A 20,942-nucleotide genomic window follows, 5' to 3' on the forward strand; every position below is an offset into this window, starting at 1 on the left:
TGACTTTGAGACAAGGGAACAGGAAGTGCAAAATGCTAGCCGAGTTTCAGGTTTATTCACTTTTGTAGATACTTTTTCTGTGGCGAGTTGGCAGCCATGTTGAGCGAGACGAGGTAGTTCACAAAACTAGATGATATTTTTCTTTAGTTACGACAAACTGCGACTTAATTGACTTGGAAAACTTGTGTAATTCGTGGCACAGTTATTTTATTCCAAAATGGCGGCAACAGCAACTGTTTTCTTCTCTTCAGGTCGCAGCAGGTCAAACGTTAAATTGGTGTACTAGCTCGCAGAGCGTCTGTGTCTCGCTGTAAGAGCTACCATCCCTGTGTTTTGCGACTTTGTGCCTGAACAAGAGTGAGAGTGAAATATTCATAAAGCTATCTGAAGTGCACTCTTAACAGGACTTTCCAAGAATCCAGCAGTCAAGTAAGATTAAGAATAAGAAATAAGAGTCCTGTCACTAGTTCTTGTAAAAATTAATCAAAGACTCCCGAGAAGTTAAAAATAGAAATAAAAACAGCAGGACTGAGAATCCAACAAGAACTAGACTTTTTTTTTCTCATAAAGGGGATATAAAGTCTTTAAAGATAAAAAGTATCTTAAGGGATTTTATGTAAGTCTGATTTCCAATAGTACTTAAACCTCTTCCTAAATAATTCCTATAGGAGTTTTTTTAGGAATGTATGGGGATCCTAAAGGATTTCATTGGAAACAATAGAAGAAAAACAGATTTCCAAAAGGACTGAGGAAACCCTAAAAGAACCAAACATGTTTTTCATAGGATATCCTAAAGGATTTTTAGAAATTCATCTGCAAAGCTGAAAATCCTGTTGGACTTTTTGACTAGGGATATCATTTTTTGCGCTTTGGCACCGAACTCACACATTATTTCACAACGAGACATCATCAAGTTCTCAGTGAAGGTTTAGTTACAACTATGACCATTGATTCAGTGTCACCAGGGAACAGCCTTCCCCGCTTTATTAGCTTTCTTTTACTGCTACTGTTGTTGTTTTAGCTCAAATGCTGATCCCTGTTTGATTGGAGAGTTTGAGCGTTGTGCTTGTGACAGTGATGATAATAGAGTTGACTGTCAACACGATGACTGGATGAGGTGTGTGATCCTGTGACTTCTCTTTGTTTGGGTGTCGTCTATGTCAGGAGTGGCATGCAAGTAGAGAGGCTACAAGGACTAAATATGATTGTTGGTAGTTTTTCCAGCTCTTTTCTGATTGGATAATGAGCTCTTGAGCTTACCAGCAGGTATTAATTATCATTAAGTCAAGCTTTGACTTTGCAGATTCAGATTTACCTAGCTGACCGATAAATCGTATTTTCATGCCATGGGTTAGGGTTAGCAAGATGGACACGTCACAGAAGACTGCCTGAAATGCAATCAATAAACATTTTTAAACATGCACCAAGCATCCACACTTTGATCTATCAGATGGAGCCCTGGTTAATCAGGTGTTAGCCCTAGTTAGCAAGCTACCCCCAGGTTAATTGGCATCAAGTTAGTGGTGACTTCAAGGTTAGCTAGCGCAAGAGCTAATATGAGAGCTTGAATAATTGTTTCGTGATTGAAAGTCATATTGTCTTCGAAAAATATTGAACAATGTTATTATTATTAAACAAGGTAGATTTTTACTTTATTACATATCATGCAGGCCTCTTTACTTACAGTATATATTGACTTGCATAACTGGACATGAACTCATGCCTTAAAGGTGCACTATGTAGTTTTTTTGGGGGAAAAAATGTATGACTCAATAAACTGAATAAACAAACTGACCTTAAAGGACAACACAACTTCATCCTGTTTTACTTTGTTTATGTATGGCGGACCCTGCCACCTTTCCAGCTTCTTCATTCAGTTATGGAAAAAATAATACATAGTGCCCCTTTAAATGCATGTAAACTAAATCTTTTAACAGTCGTATATAAGACAACCTCTATTTCTTTATGTAAAGATTCTTTTTGTTAATCAGTCAACGAAGAACTGAGAGGTCTTAAGTGAAACCAGTCCTATCATATTACATACATTTGCATAATTAAGTTTGTGGCCCTTTAAAAGTGACATATTGTTCCTATTTTTTACTGGTGGCAGTGTTGTTTACACTTTTCCATCTCATATGTCACTCACGACATCTTACACTAACGCACCCTTCACTTCCTCCACTTACACAGGCCATATTGTCGCTGCCAGATGAAAACAGCAGTTAGCTGAATGCATTTTTCCCTCACCTCACCCCATTACCTCAGTCAATATCTAATCTTCCTCTTCCTCCTTTCTGATGTTTCTATTGATTCCCCAGACAAGTTTTACCGTTGCTCCTTAGCATGTGTATTAATGATCCCTCGCCTTTTCTTCTTTCACACACAGAAGCAACTGGTGTGCAAGACACTTTGACAGGGATGCATGTGTGGGTGAGGGTGAGCAGCTGAGGAGGGGGTTGAAATATCAAGCGGGGACCGGCGAAGGCTGAGGGGGAGTAATTGTGCATGGATCCGTAATGGTGCCCTGAAATCTGGTCACGATGAGGAAACTTGCTCTTGCTGCTGAATGTACACACTGAACGGCCTCGCTGTAGACTCTGACCTAGGGGTGGGTGGGGGACAGGCAGCATCAGGGTGGGAGCACTGCACCACAGCAATCTGCACTAACTTGCTGATGCCATCTGCTGGCCAAAAGCATCAACCGCAGTCACAGTGTTAAACTCAGATCCCACAGATCAAATACCTTTCTACAGGCTTTTAAAAGCATTTTTCTAACACCGTGATAACCCTTCCTTGTCTTCTCTGCTTTACTTTACACTCTCACACTTCAGTTTCCCCTGCACTGGATTCCTGCGCAGAGGTTTTGTTAAGATGAAACAAACAGATGTGTCCAGAGAGATAGGACGATAGAGGACATCTGACATGCCTCTTGCAGGACCAGCCTATCTGCATGCCTCAAATTTGTGCTAAATTACCCCTCGCCAACGGCAACTGAAACGTCTCAGCGCTCACAGTCTGACATCAAACATTTGAAATATCGAGCAAGTGAAACACAATTAGCTTGAAGAGTATTATGAAATGATGTCTGCTCTCTCTGTAATTCAAGATCTAAATCCCAGTCGCTGCATTTATGAATGAATGAGCTTTACCAGCCCTTGGTATTATTTTAAGAGTTTTTTTTTTTTTGGCCTCTTTGGAATTTAAATGTATGCAAAGATCAAAGCCACCCTTCAGGAGGAAGAGGTGGTGCAATAAGCAGAAACCCCCAGACTGTGCACACAGCGGCGGTCCCTCTTCTACTGTAACTCGGTCGCAGCCTTTCCTCCGAGGTGCTACTGCGAGCTGCCACCAGGGGTCAGGAGTGCTCAGGAGTGTTTTTTTTTCCTTCCCCCCTCCGTCCCTCCCTCCCTTCCTTCCCTCCCTACCTCCCTCCCTCCTCATGCCTTCTCTTCAGCTGTTTGTCTGTCTGCTCGTGAGTGAACGCAGACACACACATACACTGAACTACATGTGATTATGAATATTGATTTCCTCTGGGAAAATCTGGATGTTTACACACAGTCGGTGCCCGTGCAGACATCACATCGCTGCCCGGGATGACACTGCAGTTTCTTCTCTCTGATCACAACACCCGCGTTACGCTCGTGTGTGGCCCCCGGAGTGACTTCGCAAGGTCACGACCTCCCCGTTTCCCCCCCTTACGACGCCATGGCTCCGTCTCCAGCTCAAGGTTCAGCTGCATCGCACGTCCCTTCACAGCCACGCAACCGCCGACTTCCTATTTATGCCAGATTGTTAATGGCTACTCTTATTAATTTCACAGGGAGGCAATCAAACAAAGCCTTACTCTGGAGCGGTGGGGTGGGGGGGTGCAGCAGATGTCTGGTTTAACCTTCAAAGTTTTTTTTTTTTCTTTCCCAGACGCACCCCGAGCAGGCAGGCCACAACCTTGGGCGTGGAGGAGGGTGAGATGAAGGGGGAAGGAGATGAGAGTAAGTTTAAGGTGTGCGCTAAGATAGATAGGAAAACAGGAGAAGGAGAAGATGTAGGAGGGGAGAGCGCGAGCGAGTGACGGAGGGCGGGCTGATATCAAAGAGGCCTTTGTTGAAGCCTCCTCCAGTAGCCGTGTGAGGATCAGAGCCAGAGAGCGGCGGACCTTGAGGACCTTGAGAGGGGGAATTGAATGCTTACGGTGCAGAACTCTATCTTCAAGGCTCTCTGCCCTCAACTTTTTCATTTTTTATCATTAATTATTTCTCGCTAATTGCCAGGATTAGAAAGAGAGGGAGAGAGGAAAGGGCGCTCCGGGTCTCTGGAGTCTTAGACCAGTGTGTGTGTGTGTGTGTGTGTGTGTGTGCTTATGCAGCACGCCTACATATACACTCCTGCAGCGTATATATATAAAGAAAAAGAACAAGGGGAAGAAGCACAAATTGAACATTCTTGGTCAGCAAAGGTTGTTAGCGCCTTGGAGTTGATTGTGCTTGTTGAACCATACAAGTATTTCCATTAAGTTTAAGGAAGATGGTCATAGCCCAGCAACGTCCTTGTACAGTGGTTAACACTGGAGGTGATTGGGTTTGATTTTTTTTCCCCTCCTTGCCTTTTCTGTTAGAGTATTGTTACATGGTTAAGCCTTGGAGTGTTCGACAGGCGTGTTGTTGTAGATTGTCGAGCTTTTCGCACCTCTGAGACACTTTTACATTAATTTCAGACTCACTTTCAGACGCTTTAGACTTGCTTTGGCTCGTTATTTCATTACAGAGATGTCTTGTTTTGTTTTTTTTTTAGTCAAGGGCAGCTCATTGATGATGCATTTTAAATGTAGACGTATTTGAAAAGTCTGCTGCTGGCTTTTGTTTTTACGCGCTGCTAAAAGGCTTCGAAATCTGAGATGTTTGAGTTCGCTGATGGGCAGCGGAGCACTCGCAAGATGCGTATGACCCAAAGTCAAACACAGGATTAGTCCAAAATAAATCGCCAACTCTAATTCGTTTTTTCTAATTGATTATTTTCATTTTTCAAGCAAGAATGTCAACATTTTCTGGTGCCAGCAGGGCTCCAGACTAACTTTTTTCACAGTGGGTCCAACTTTTTCATGTAGGTGCACCTGAAAAAATGTTTTCTCTTGTTATCATCAGTAAATCAAAGCACACTCAACCAGAAATTGAAATATCATCAAAAATATTTTAAATAGGCTTCATGTTCTTTTAATCAGACATTCAAAACGAATGTCAGTTCAGTTCAACCAATGAAAGTGTTTATTTTTCGCACTTTTTTGGCCACGTGTGCGACCGAATCAGCGGCACCCTGGTCCAACTTCTTAAATTTGATGTGCTGCTTTACTTTGTCTTTTATGATACTACATGAATGAGTCTTTTGGGCTGTTGGTTGGACAAAAGAAGCAACTTGACCTCTGGGAAACTGTGATGATGAGTTTTTCACAATGATTTGCCTTTTTTGTAGAACAAACTATTAACAGATTAATCGTGAACATAATTGGCAGATTAATCCACAATGAAAATTCAGCAGTAGTTTGTTGATAAACAGGAAACATTCAGCTCGATGGAGTAGAAGCTCCTCTGTTTGTGTTAGGGACGGGGTACAAGGAGCGTTTCGGGGAGAAGGATGGATTTATTTAGCTGAATCATCCTCGGCCTAATTACTTCTTAATGTTCTTGGGCGTAGTTTGGCGGATTCTGATGGACTCATTAGATATGAGCCGAAAGCTGTTGTCCAAAAATGGTACACAGATCACATACCTCCTTGCCAAGATCGGAGCAGGCAGCGGTGCTTCTTCCAGAAAACAACTCTTCCCAGCTTAAAACAACACGTCTGAACACGATTGCTCCGTATCAGAGTATCAATACGCTGTGATTATAGACAGAGTTAGTCAGCGGAGTAATGAATCACACCAAACCAGTGAAGGAAACATGAAATCATAGATTAGCCCCGGCGCGTCGTTGATAATCTGCACCACACATCTGCTGATGATCTCAGACCCGTCACTCTGTCCGTCTCAGGAGCCAAACCTCGAGAGGTCGGAGCAGACTGGGCATCGTGCCGACAGCTCCACTTGCCAGCGACACTGCTCACCGATATTGAGGAAGTTTCCTGGGCGGTGCTGCGAATGCATTAATCACTTCTCTGTACCACAGGGCTGTCATGGGATATCAGTCTTGCCAGCTGTGAAGTAATAAGATGGAGGACGGGCAGAGTTTTACATCATGGCTATAGCCACATAGTGAGCAATTGTGTCAACCACAGTGGCTTTTTATCTCCATACAGGGGACCACCGCTTACCTTATTAATGTTCAGATGAGACTGGTTAAGAAACGCTGCATTTTGAAAGTGCTGCCTGGGGCATTTTGATTTGTCTTATTCTGCTTATTCTGTATCGATTCTCTTATTGAATCCTGATCAAGTCTTTGAGAGGAAATGAAGCCACGCTTTGGACTGTTTCTTCTTCTTCTCCTTCTTCACCGTCACTCCTCCTTGTTGCAAGTTTCCAGCAGCATAGAGTTTGATGTCAATGTTTCGCAATGCAGATAATAATTGTATATATTAGAAAACAAGGTGGCATGAAAGACAGAACTGAAAACTGTCACTAAGAGTCTTAGTCTTAGTCCTCCCAACCGTCCTTGTTTTTACCGGCGCCTGGAGAGACCGCGTCGCCACCAGTTCACGCATAATTAAAGGCCATGATAGGATCGCGTTTTTAATACCAAGCTCCTGCAAAACGTGTGTGGCACGGCCTTTTCCACACTAGGTCAGGATTTTAAATACAGCACCTGTCGCTGCCTCATTCAGCAGAATGTGACTTGGTTACTCGAATCAGGCCGGCTGAAGAGAGTGAGAAGCCTACACTTCCCATACTGAGCAGGCGAAAAGGCCCCAGAGCCCCGTAAGGATGAATGGCCTCTCCCTGATGGGTTGTACACATGCTTGCAATTTCTCAGTGTGCCGAGCCAACCAGACGAGTTGCCTCAGCGCGCTGCCCGCAGAGTCCCATAAGAAGGCCGAGCATGTATGAAATCAAACCCTCTTTTTTTTTATTAATGTACAGCTTGTTCTGATGCTATCCCCATTCATCATATTTGCGATCAAATCACCCCGCGCATTATCCGCCATTCCAGCGAGCCGGGCCTGATTTCTTATCAGGTGATCATAAAAGCTGCTCGTTGACAGCACAGCACGCACATCTGGCTCTGGACCAGGCGCTGCGGCCCGTCTTACTAAAAACACAAACAATCACCTTGCAGTGATAGATGAAGCCGCCGCGCCGCCTCTCGACATGTTTATTAGTTCATCTGACGCCGGCCGTGTATGTTCGAGTTCAGCGCGGACGTTCAAAGTGCAGCTCGAAGCAGCAGAAATGCTAATGTGCTTTGATTGGCACCCACAGACTGACACTAATGCCACAGTCTCCAACTCTAATGTCAGCACGGCTAATTGATTGGATTAGCTTTGGACACTGACGTACTTTAAGGGCAGATAACGTGTTGCAAAATAGTATCATTGCGGTGATATCCCCTTGTTGACTCGTGGAGCAAAAGTACAGTTCACACCAGTGTTAATTTCTGACATTTTCTGGTCAGGAGCTCTGTGTGCAGTCTGTTTACCGCTGCTGTCGGCAGGGCACTGGAGCGCAGCTGTAACATTAACCCCAACTTGTGCTCAGAGGAGTTGGGACTTTTTGGTTAGCGTGTTACTCCCCTTTCATTGTTTCTGCCATGCCTGCTGCTGCCGCCCCTACAGTGTGCTGACATTTTAGCATTAGTAGTTCTGTCAGAGTGTGAAAGACTCAGCCCCGCAATCGTCACCCCCCCCCCTCCCTCCCCTCAGCGCCCCGGGACAGCACGCTGTCTGATTGGTACGTGTGTTTTTGTGTATTCTCCGCGCAGCGATGTTGTTTTTCAGTCGATACCGTAGCCTGCTGCGCATCATTGGGAGTGAAAGCACCTCGTAGCCTTTCAGCCCCTCTAAATCCACCCCAAGATGATTCTATAACGGCGTGTCAAAGTTCAAAATGTACAATATTCTCACTCTATCCATCCATAAAACCACTGTCCTGTTCAATCACATCACCTCGCAGCCGTTCCTACTTTGTCACCCCAGCCTATATCCAAGTGCCCGACCACTCGCAAGAGGCCTTGCGGGTCGTATTTGGAACAGAGGGAGGCCGGCTGTGCTTATAGCATGAAGCCGTCACTGTATGGTGCCAATATGGAACGAACCGAGTTCAGACTCCGAGTACCCAGATGGACAACCGGAGGGCAGAACTGGGGACAGATTTTGTGTAATCACACAGCGCAGCAGATGAAGGTGTGGGTGTGTGTGTGTCTCTGTGCGTGTGCACGTTTTCATTTTAGATTATCAGAAGGTATTGCGCGTACGTCAGGTACGATAAAAATGAATGTGTTTTTGTTTGAGTGTTAGATAAGGAAGAGTATAATGTGTTTAGGCGCATGGCCTGGCCTGCCTGTTGTGCTCAGTGTCAGGATACAGTGTAGCTGCGCAGAGGAGGCTGGCATGGCTGGGCATGCCCCTTGCACCCCCCCCACGGGGGTTTTTGGAAAAGTGCACATCTCACCAAAATGTCACTTTAAGTACAGTGAGCCACTCTAAACACAGCCAAGTGCTCTTTGTCCTTCTCCTCCTCTCGTCCTCTTCCACTCATTCTCTCGTACTTAAGCCCTTTTCACACTCGACAAACAACCAACCGACACCCACTAACATCTGTCTTTTGTCTTCGGTGGGTAAAGGTTACAACTGACAGTCATTCCTGGAAAATCCTGCAAATGACTCCGCAGTGTTTAACCTACAGTTCCGATCAGCAGTGACTGAGACGCGATAAAGCAAACCTCCCCCCTCCCGTTTCAGACGTGATGCTATGACGCGCGTTGAAGTTCTGGACGCTGGCGTGTTAAATGTTTTCCATCTGTCTCTGTTCAAACAGCGCTCAATCATCATTACGTTTTTATATTTAGCAGATGCTTTTTGTCCAAAACGACTTACAGTAATTCATACATTCATACACTGATGGCGGCGGCTGCCACGCGAGGTTTTTCAAGGTGCCGACCAGCGCATCAGGTTCAGTATCTTGCCCAAGAACACTTCGACGTGCAGAACAGGGGAATCGAACCAGCAACCTTCTGAAAACAAGGCTCTAGATAGCTCAGTTGGTAGAGTGTACGCCCCATGTACAGAGGCTGGAAGGGTTTCATGATGGACATAGCTTTATTTGTTGCTTAAAGTAACTGGAAACCCCTACTATCTGTAACATTGGCTCCTAGCTAGTTAGCTCAGTTAGCCATGCAGTTAGCTGCCCTATTAGTTGACTCTCCCTGCTGATCCCCCCTCCCATCCACCTCCTGGTGGTCCAAAGCTCCTGTGCAAAAGGTGTAAACACTTCTCTCAAGTGGCTTAACAAAGCTGGCTAATAAGACTGTGAGCTTTAGCTGCTAATTGAGCTAAGAGGCTGTGAACCCCAGGATTTGAGTCCGACCTGTGGCCCTCTGCTGCATGTTATCCCCTCTCTCTCACCCTGTTTCTCGTCACTCTTCAGCTGTTCTATAAATAAAGTCGGGAAAAGGCCAAAAAATACTTTCTGTGACTTTCTGGTGCTTCCCTGACGTCGAATGTGATCCACTAGAACAAAGTACAGAAAGGCAAACTCGTCTGCTGGCGATTTGAATTTCTGGTGTTCATGTATGTTACGTAACCTCCACATAGGCGCTAATTTCTTCGTTATAATTTGCATTATTGACGACCACACCCGAATCTTCCTCTCGAGTCAAAGGAGAACGACGCAAATGCCAAGAAAACGCTCGTCTCGTCGTGCGGTACGTGCAGACGGCACATGTGTGCAGACGTATGAGTCACACGAAACATGTCCACTTGAGAGGATGATTTTTGTGCACGAGTGGAGCGCAGTAATCTCCTTGTATGCTAATGACGAGAGGAGGCATACAGTATATTGCCTCAATTCAACATCTCGAATGTTAAATGCGCAGTTATGCAATTATGATAATGAGCATTTTACAAGCTGCAAAAGAGGCGCCAGGGGCCAAATGGGGAGATGAGGGAAAAGTTACTTAGGCCCTGAAAATAATTTGACGGTAGTTATTACAGGCTTATTGCTGTGGATGACATCTATTTCTCTGGTTTCTGACAGCACATCATCCTGACTTTCCTATAATAGCTTTGGTTGGCAGATCAGGACTGGTGAGAATAAATTAGAAATGATTCCTAGAGCACAGTATTAGGAGCTTTTTTTTAATAGTGGCACTTTTATGAAAAAAAAAAAAAGGGGGCCATGTAATCACTCAGGCTAGACTTTGATTAAGCGGTAAAGTGAGCTGGTGAAAGTGTGGATTTCATGGTGACAGAGCTTATTTGGTTTTGACAGTTCATCCTCCACGTCTTTCCCCTAATGCCAACCTTCCCTCAGCCTTGCTGTTACGCTGGACCCCTTTCATGTTAGCTCCTATTCTTCATCTCTGTGCTTGTGTCATTTCTTCCTGTCCTCGTGCTGATATGAACGTTTATCCGTTTGTTCTCTCCTTCCTGCTGTCTCTTTTACTTTAGCATTACAATAGCTATTACAGAAGGTCCTGGTTTATTCCTTTGAGGCCTTCTTTCCTTTGCAAAGTAGTGATTGCCGTCGCCTTTTTTATTATAGGTTTGCCGCAGTACTCCACGTTCATTACAGCACCATGGCAATGCCATTCAGAGACATGCTGTGCTTTCTATGTTGAGTGGAATGCAGCTTTCCTCAGCTCGGCCTTTACAACGCTCTTATATTTCAAATTACAGTTGAATGCATTCATATGACATGTGATTGGAGGTCATTATATGCATTTTAATAAATACCACCTTCAGTTAAATGGAACCAATTATGCTTTTGCTGCTGTTTGATGCTGTGATTATATAAAAAGTTACATTGTCAGATGTTCGTATTAAATGTGGCCACAGCTTCAAATAATGAGGTAAAAGTATGTAAAAGTAAACCCGCTGAGCAAAAAGCTCAGATTTCAGGCTGCTCTGAATGCAACATGCTCAATGTGAAATTCATTTCAGCTCTCTGGGATTTCTCTAGTTTCCTGATGGACGGATAGCTTTGCTTGTTACTAAAAGTAAACAGAAACTTCTACTAACTGTAACGTCTGTTAGCTAGTTAGCTCAGTTAGCCGTGCAGTTACCTGTCCTATTAGCTGACTCTCCCTGCTGGGTTCCCCCTCCAAACCTCCTCCTGGCAGTCCAAATCTTCTGTCACTTCAAACTATACGTGACCAAAGTTTCAGATGATGAGGTAAACGTATGTAAACATAATCCCTGTGAGCAGAAAGCTCAGATTTCCGACTGCTCTGAATGCAACATGTCCAGTGTTTTTTCTTTCACGATGAGCTGACAACTTTTGCCGGAGTTTCCTGATGGACGGACAGCTTTCCTTGTTGCTAAAAGTAATGTTAGTTGTCGTTAGCTAGTTAGCTCAGTTAGCCATGCAGGTAGCTGACTCTCCCAGCTGGGTCCCACCACCCGTCCACCTCCTGGGAGTCCAAAGCTGTAAAGGTGAAAGGTGTACACACTTCTCCCAGTCTGGGCAGCTAGCTAATAGTCCATCAGGAAACTGTGAATCAGAGTTAGTAGTTATATATTTTGTAGTTTGAGTTATGATGTTGTGTTTTTGTACAGTAAAGTAGGAAGAGGCTATAAAGAGACAGGATGAACTCTGTGGCTGCATTAAGGGCCAGGATTAGAAAAATGTTGAATCATGCAAAGTCACTCTAGTGGACTCCCAGACAGGTGCCCTCTCAGATTTGGCAGGGAGCCGCTGACACATGGTCAGAAACTCTGAATAAAAACACACGTTGACAGCGCGGTGCACATCGTTTGCTGCGGAAAATACCAGCCTAAATTATAAGAAAATATCTATATTCAGGGTCACACCGGATCAGAGTGTTTTGACGCAGCGGAGGTTCGGGAGATATCGACTCGCTAAACACCAAAGTTCCTGCTTCCTTTATGGAGGAGCTGAGGCGTGCGGTGGCGAGGTGCTCGCTCGCTTGCTGCAACTGTTCCCAGTAGATTCGCTGAACTGTGGCAAAGTGTGAAGTGTGTTCAAGGGCATATTGGCTGCTGTCAGAGTGCTTAACATTTTCTACCAGCCTCGGCTCAAAGCGCGTGTGTGAAATGATAATCTTTGCTTGAAGTGATTGATCTCTTGTTTTTAAATTCAAATTGGCCCCCAGTGTTGCCTTTGAGTGTTACTATCTCCTCTTTCCATGTGTGTGTCGGCCTGTCTGTGCGCACTGTATATAGCTGCACCCTGCATATGTATGTACGTGTCAGTGAAGTCGTTTATCTGTGCTTTGCTTGACTTTTGTGAGTCTTTACAGGAGCACGCTCGGCAGAGGTCTAACTTTAAGTCGTGCGCTCGACAAAGTGGATATCTGTGTGCGTGCGTGTGACCTCTTTTGCGTAAATCCCCCCGTACTTGACTGCGTTTGATCTTTTATCTCCCAAACACGAAGATTGAAAGGGGCGCCGTGCGCGCGGGGCTATGAAGCGATTAGCTCGGAAGCTCAGAACATATTGATCAAGATTATATTTGGGGCGCAGGTCTGCGAGAGAAACCGGCGAAAGCACATTCATCAGTTATTTAAATTGCAATTACTCAACAATGTCGACTCAACTCGTCTCCCTCCCCTTCGCACCTGCTTTTACTCTCCGTTATCCATATTCATGATCCAAGAGAGACTTGTTCTATCTGGAAGATGAGAAAAAAAAAAAAACGCGGGTGTTTTATAAGGGCCATGAAAGAGACAAACATACAAAATTAAACACACTTATGAGCCCGCTGGTAGCCTCGCGCACTAAAAAAACGAAGGTGGGCGTTCACACAAACGCACGCACACCACGCGCATTAGCATTTCAAACAGCAGCCAAACTAAATGGCTCATACATTATATTGGACGTACATTAAAACACACTAACAATTACCGCCACTGTGGCTCCGCGCATTTGCCGCCCCATGGATTAAATCCCATTTATGCATATTTAACTGCTGTAGGATTAGAATTATCACTCTTGTCCAATTACTCTTTTCCCACTTCCATTTGCATTCTTGCTCTCTCCCCGTCTCTCCATCTTCTGTTTTTTACATTCCTCATTTTTTTTCCCCCTCTCTTTTTCATTTGCAAGGTTATAGAGTGGTAATTAAATGAATTGGAGGATGGAGAGTAATCACATCTTTCTCGGAGCTGTGTGATCAGCGCCTCGGCTCCCGATGACACCGCCAGCCAGAATCAAAGGGAAAAAAATGTTCCTCTACTTGTGTCTCCTCTGTTTGTCCTTCTCTCTTCCACCCCCCCCCTCACTAATGATCAATATGTCCCAATGTTTTAGACCTGCCTAAGTCTCGCTTATCTCTCCCTCTATTAATAGGCAAACACAATTACACACAGAAGTAGAGCCGTAGTAAGAGAGGAGACAGTTAATTCTCCCCCTAGCCGCAGGCGAGCATCTGGATACAGCGTAGAGAAGCATGTAGTGAGTAAGGGGAAGAAGAAAAAACACCGAGAGAGGGAACGACGGGAAGTTCGAAGGGGTAGAGATGGTGAGAGAAAACAGCTGGTGAGGTCTAGCAGTGCTGTGTTTGCAGAAAACGTAGGCAGCTGGTGACCCAGAAACATCCTCTCCTCTTCCCAACGCCCGAGCATCGCTGCAATCACTGCAGCGAGAGAGAGAGCGAGCGAGCACCAGAACGCATTCAGCCATGGCTCATAATACAGCGGTTAATTACCATAATGAAACACGGATAACAAACAGTAAACACGGCCAAAGAATACAGAGTTAAACTTAGCGCGCTTACACAATGTCTTGCCTTCTCTGCAGTCGAGGCATGCGAGGAGCGTAGACCCCCTGAGTTGTTTGTTTATTGCAGTACTTTATTTATGCATGTGCTTTTATGTGGAAAAAAGAGAAAGGTTTTACTTTATAATATGCCGCCTAATTGCAGGAGGTAAACGGGAGGATGAATTTTACATTGATAGCCTGAGAGGGTTTTATAATGCAGCATCTCAGCATTGTTACCTTTTTTTTTTTTAAAGGGTAACTCCACCAAGTTCACACATTAAAGTGTGTTTATACGTCTTGGGGAGTGCTACTGCATATGTGAAAGAAGTAGTATAAAGGCTTTTGTGGCTCCAGAGGAAGCTGCGTGTAATCTGATAAATTGCCTCCAGTGATGCCACAGGTTGCATTGTGGGTAATGTAGGCATCAAGGTTTAGAAAGCAGTTTTTCACTCCTATATACTGTTGGACTCACTACGGACTGTTTAAAAACAAATGATGAAAAATCGTTACAGCATTCCTCTTCCATTTCAAAAGCTGGTGCCTACATTACCCACAATGCAACTTAGCCACAGCTTCCTCCGGAGCCACAGTAGCACTCCCCAACACCTGTAAACACACTTTAATATCTACAATCGGTGGAGTTACCCTTTAAACTTGAAAAAGTTACTATTTAAATTATTAAAAACAATTATATAAATGCAATTAATAAAAGATAAAAAAAAAGTTCAAACGGGAGCTGAATGGTTTATGATCATAGATTTGATTCATCAAAGGGAACCAGAGTATTGATTTTTAGGGTGCTTTGTAAAGAGTTCCCAGAAGCTGGGGACATAGAAATTCCAAGCAGATCTTCCAACCGGCATAGCTGTGATATAAGATGGCAACTTCCCGATAAAGGTCTTTTGTAGAATAGATTTATATGCCTATCAAAATATTATACACCGGGATTCTATACTTGCATGAAACTGGGTTGTCTTTGCAGTAGAAACACGCACATATTTTTGCAATTGGTGCTACATGACCAGAAAAAACACAGAAAAAGGGCTGTGGTCTTCCCTTTTGATCAAAATGTAGAAAACAGACGTGCTGCTAGTTGTGTACTGCTTAGTTTTTACTCGTAATCTGTTTTGAAACAGGAAGCAGTGAGGTGGCCTGCTGCTAATAAACACTATTGTATTTCAGCTAAACTGTACGTATGTTTCTGAGAAGTCAAGGAATAGATATGTGTTATACATCAGCCCTGCCAAGTTCAGACAGTTTGATTGAAGTTTGCTGAGACGCTCCTCTGTCAGGTTTTGGTAACTTTTTGAGAACTCAAATGCAGACGCAGTATTTGCAAAGCTGGGGTCCAAAAATAAAAATGGAGGCAATTAAAAAACAGGTGGCAAAAAACGAAGGCTGGCAACAAAAAGGCAGGTGAAACAGAATCCAAGAAAAAACTATGAATACAAAACTAAGAACAAACCAGACATGCAAGGAGGAAAACAGACAAACTGACAAAGTAATGGGAAAAAAATTGCTAAATAAAAAGCGAAGCATAGGCTCTCGGGGGGGAAAAGGTGAGAAAAAGACAAAGACAGGAAGTGCAAAGCAAACGTGACACATGAGGGCAGAACTTGCAAAATATAACAGGAAATAACTGAACCTAAATCCAAATAAGTTCCTGTTATAATGTAGCTGATTTGAAAAGGTCACACTTTAATATGTAGTGCAGGCACGGGTGTTTTCCAGCTTGGCTTCGCTTTTTAGCCCTTTAGTGTTTGGTGTATCTCTGCATTAGAGCGAGCACTGATTGTGCCATTAGTACACATTTGGATGATGATATTGGCCAGAGTACAAGCGAACAATTACCTGCCTGATTGACTGGCCCAAAACAACAGTCGCTGAAGCTTTTTGGTTTTCTCGAATAATCAACACAAATAAAGAGGCTAAGTGGTTTAATTTGCAGCTTTAGTGCATGATTTAATAAGGTTTTCATGGAGCCCCTATGGATTTGCTTACAGTTTAGCTGAATAATGAATTACGCTTTGCAATCTTTTCCGTGTTTAGTCGCAGTCAGTTATCAGAGGGAATCAGTATTATCTGCAGAGTGGTATCCCATTTCTTATTAATGAGTCCTACCCAAATATTCTGTTAAGCTTAAGAGAAACTTCATTTTCAATGAAAGCACACGTTTAGCATTTAGATCGCCCTTGACGCCGGCGGCGAGGCCTGCCCACTGCACGTAGAAAGCTTCATGGATGCGGTCGAGAGGCGGAGAGGGGGGGGTCGCCACGACGGACCCTGACATTGAAAGCTTCAGGTGCGAATAAGTGAGGAAAATTCATTCGAGTTACTTATTTGTGATCAGTTTATATGCACATAGCCACTGGTGTATCCATTACCATGGCAACACACTGTTACCGTGCGGTCTCCAGAAGTGATTTTGCAAATGTCCTCGTCTCTCTTTCCCCACCCCCCCCTCCCTTCGTCCGTTTCTTTTTCCCTGACACTGTTATTCTTTTCTCTCCGTCCACGTCTTCAGCGCCACACTGCTCATAATACCACGCTAGGTTGGTTAATAATAAAAAGGGCTGATAGGTGGGATTAAATGATTATGCACATTGAAGGAGAAGGTGCATATACTTTATATACCTGCCTGTGCCTTTTTCCAGTGCACTGCTCTGGCACTTTTTTCTGTCTAATTCTTCTATTCCTTTGTGCCCTCTTCTCTCCCTTTTCTCTCCGCTCTGTCACTTCTCCTTAGAAGCTCTCGTCTTGATGTCTTCCTCTGCGCTGACCCCGCTTCTCTGCCTCTCTCTTCTTCCAAACTTTATTTGCACTGTTTTTTTTTTCTTCCCCTTTGAATCTCCACTTATATTTTTCTGCTCTCCCGGCATCTTTTGTCTATGGGCAGCAGTATCGCTCCTATACACAGAGGAGTATCTTCCTCTGTTATTCTTTTTTGTATGCTCTTCTTTTCTCACTCCCTCTGTGTAGGAGGAGCACTCTCTTTTTTTTTTTTTTTCTCCAGCTCCAAGTCCTTATCAAGCGTGACTCACAATTCAACTATTTCTACAGTTGAGCTCGTCCTCTGGAGTCTCGCTCTTTTTCTCTGTCTTCTTACATATTTTATCTTTCCAGCGTTTCCTCCAATTTTCTTGCCCTGGCTTTTTTTTTTATTATTAAACCTAATCTTACCTCAGTTATTATCTCCCCATGCCGCATAGTCTCCTCTCTCTCTCACTTTCTCACACCGCCATCCCCTCTCTGCTCCCCCGTCCTCTCCCCCCTCAAGTTCTGTAAACATAAACATTTTGGGTGTCTGCCATCGGAGATATCCAGGGCGAGTCTGTCACCAGAATCATTTCAATGCTAATTTCCCTGGCATCTGTGATAAATAAATTCACTCTGACAAACACACAGTCATCAACTTCAGAGGATTGGACCCGCTCGTTTTTATCCTTCCCTCCCTGACTCCCTCGCTCTCCCTTTCTCCCCAGCGCCGGGCCATCGGGATCTGAAGCCAGCCGCGTTCGAACAAACACACGTGGGCACACAAACACAGCCGCACGCGCTCGCCCGCACGTATTTACCCTCAGCAGAGCAAACATGCAAATAGTGTATGCATACACAACGCAGCGTATACTGTACACAAAACAACTAAACAGTAGCTTACACGCATACAGGGCAATGCACACAAACAAACACCGCCGCAGATGCACAGGACGAACGCACACATTCATGAATATTTTCACATTCAGCATGAGTTTTATATCTGCGCAGATGTCCGCCTCTATTTATATTCATCGTGAGTCCAAACCCGTATTCTTCACTTAATAACAAGAGTGAAGGCCGTGTCGTTCAGACAAACTCTGTCCGTGCACACCTGAGTCTGTCTGTCTGTGCTCGCAGGACACCAGCAAAGGGAGGGAGTGCAGACCAGATAAAGGAGGATGTTGGACAGAGAACATCTTTAATGTCTCTGTGCTCTGTACAGACTAGAGGAGTTTCCAGGGGAATCCTCCGCAATGCAGCATTACAGTGGGGAGTGAGCCCCCATAGCCCTCAGATGCACGCTCATATAGATATTCAAATGTAACAGTTATGTATTCCCGCTGCTGCCGCAATGCACTGCTTCTTCTTGTATCACAGAGATGCACGAGAGAATGATCCTCTCATATTATGATTAAAGACACCCCCTGCCATAAATACTAAAAAACCCTAAGATGATGTGAGACGCTCACTCAGCAGTATGCACACTGTTGTTTCACACATTAGTCGACGCTCTTCAGTATCTATCAGTATGTAAATCAAAGTTTGCTGCCTTAATTTACCGGCGTCAGCACCGAGAAAGACATGCGCCGGCATGCACACGTGGAATAAGCCCTTCATGTTGAAATTCGACAACGCGTGCTTGATCATGGCTGTTTTATGCGTCGGCCAGATTCCATCAGTGCTCATCCACTCGAGAAATCTGGGGGATCACGTGCGACGGCAAAGTAAGGACGAACGCCACAGAAGAGTCCTGTGATGAACAAAGCCAGGACGGATGAATGCTTGTACATATTTATGTGCTGCCGCGTGCTAAAGTACTACAGTTGTGCACTGTTAACAAACACTAGGTAAATCCTGACAGTAAATTACTGTAATGTAATTAATGCAATGCATGATGGGCAATTATTTGAATTATTACAGTAGGCTGCTGTGAATTTGAATTTGAGCAGCCCTCTAAAGCGACTGTAAGAACTGTAAAAATGGTACATTACAAAGAAATACTGTAATTAGCCCCATACAGTAACTAAGCAATACAATATTGAATTTTACAACAAGGTACACATGATAACATGCTAAAAGGCTAACAAAATGCTAGCAGGCTAACACACTAGCAAGAGGCTGACGGGCCTACAAGTGGTCCAACAAGATATGGATGCTAACAGGCTAACATACTAACAAGTGATATGGTTGGGTTAACATAAAAACACAGTAAATTGCTGTAATATTACTATAAATTAACAGTCAATTAGAAAAATACGATTAATAACTAGCTACTCTTATTACAGTATCAGGCTAATAGGCTAACAACACGCTTACAGGCCTACAAGTAGTTCAACAAGGTACACACATTAGCATACTACCGGGCTGAAAGGCTAACATGCTAACAAGCAGTATGGTTGGGTTAACATGAAAACACATGAGATTGCTGTAATATTACCATACATTTATAGTAAATGTAAATTTTCATTGATATTACAGTGAAACAATTACAGTATAATTCTGTGAATTTACTACAATAACTAGCAAGTAATAAGCTGTAAAATTACACTCATATATTTACAGAGTGGCTGTAACACTACTGTCCTTTACTGCTTCTTTAGTGAGCACTGTATGTCGTGACCACACCCGCCCTTTTATATTGTGTCTTGTCATTTCAACGACATCAACTGGAAATTAAGTGGAATTGACGCCTGCGGGGACGATCAGAGGAGGAACACACACACACACACACACACACACACACACACACACACACACACAATGTGATGTCTAGGAACATGGTTGAACTGGGCTTCAGTCGTGCACATGCACTTGGCATATTTTTTTAAACTTTCACTTTCTTTCAGCCTCAGCACGCACACGCACATTCTCGCACGCACACACACACACACACACACACACACACACACACACACACACACACTGCTCCTCTCACGCTCCCTCATACAGTAGTGTTTATCTACCTTTCCCCCTCAGCTGTCTCTCCCTCCTCCCCTCTTACACTATGCCTCTAAGACCTTTGTCTTCCCTGTCTCATTCCTTTTTCATCATTACTCTCCCTCTCCAGACTTTTTGCCATCATTTTTTCACCCGCTCTCTTGTCTCTCCATCTCCTCGCCTCCGTTCCCCCTCTCCTCCCCGGAGGGTCCGTCTCCGCCACTGGGATCAAGGGCCAGGCACTCAATATCTCCCACCTTGTCATGCCGCGAGGAGGCCACCACCCTGGCTTTGTTGTGTTGACACATTGATCCTCTCTACCACGCCACATAGAATTGGGAGTGTGTGACTAGCAGACAGGTGTGTCAGTGTGTGTGTGTGTGTTTGGACACGTTCACAATCAATTATGTTTGCTGTCTGATGAGCACGTGTCTGCGTCGTTCGATGTGTAGTACAGTATGTGTGACTTGTTTTGATGCCACTCTTTAGTCAAAAGGATTGTGGGTACTTTTCTGGAAATCTGTAATATTTTAGCCATGTTAGTGGCTCTTGGGTTACAATACCTTAAAACATATTGATACTCATTCATCATTCTCATCAGTCTCTGCTGGAGTTTGTATGTACTACAATTAGCAAATGTTAGGACGCTAACACACTAAACTACAACGGTGAGTATAAAAACCTTTAACAACTTTATGGAAAGTTGAGTAGTAGTTGTCCAACTGTTGGACATGACATCATTTTTATTTACAATTCAACTGAGAAAATGGCTGCCACAAGAACTCATAAGTAAAAGAAATATATAAATAATTCTGAAGTAAAATAATCAAAAAGATAAAAAGGAGATTTTCATGTCTTACAAAACTTTGGGAGAAGAAATTACCTTAAGAGCAGTCGAGTCGAGTACTTCGAATTAATTCTTACTCTTAATTCGTCTCAAGGACTTGAAAAGACAGCTGATGCCTCAAAAACAGGAGATCCAAAGTTTTTTAATCAATACTTTGCCAGCAAAATCGCATTGTTTACAAGATATGCTGCCTTTTATCCTGCAAATACATCCCCGAAGCAGTGCTGTTATATTGGCAAGTGGATTTTTTTTAAAGAGGTCATATTATGCTTTGTGGGTTTTTGCCTTTCCTTTATTGTGTTACGTAGCATTTTTGTGCACGTAAAAGGTCTGCAAAGTGAAAAAGCCCGGTCCATGCCAAAGGGACACACTGCTCCTGCACTGCCTGACACGCCTGGTTAGGAGTCGATCCTTTACTTCTGTAGTAACAGGTGTTATATAAATATATATATTTATATATTTAGTATAAAATATATACACTCCAGTCAGTCAGCAGACATACAGTTGCTACTGCTGTAGCAGTGTTATTTTGGATCACACT

The 20,942-nt window shown here is 43.8% G+C and overlaps 1 protein-coding gene across 1 annotated transcript in view; it reads right to left on the minus strand.

Annotated features, from left to right (window-relative positions):
- lepb (leptin b) overlaps positions 1 to 19,862 on the minus strand; it is a gene marked incomplete at both ends in the record, with an annotated part of 40,623 nt that extends 20,761 nt beyond the window's left edge. The window contains one exon of the mRNA XM_084346335.1: positions 19,708 to 19,862. Coding sequence (XP_084202461.1) covers positions 19,708 to 19,862 — 155 coding nt within the window. The remainder of the gene's footprint in view (positions 1 to 19,707) is intronic.
- Between the last annotated feature and the right edge of the window lie 1,080 nt (positions 19,863 to 20,942).

The sequence above is a fragment of the Pagrus pagrus genome, assembly GCF_965226575.1.
Source record: "Pagrus pagrus genome assembly, chromosome: 23".
Taxonomy (NCBI): Eukaryota; Metazoa; Chordata; class Actinopteri; order Spariformes; family Sparidae; genus Pagrus; species Pagrus pagrus.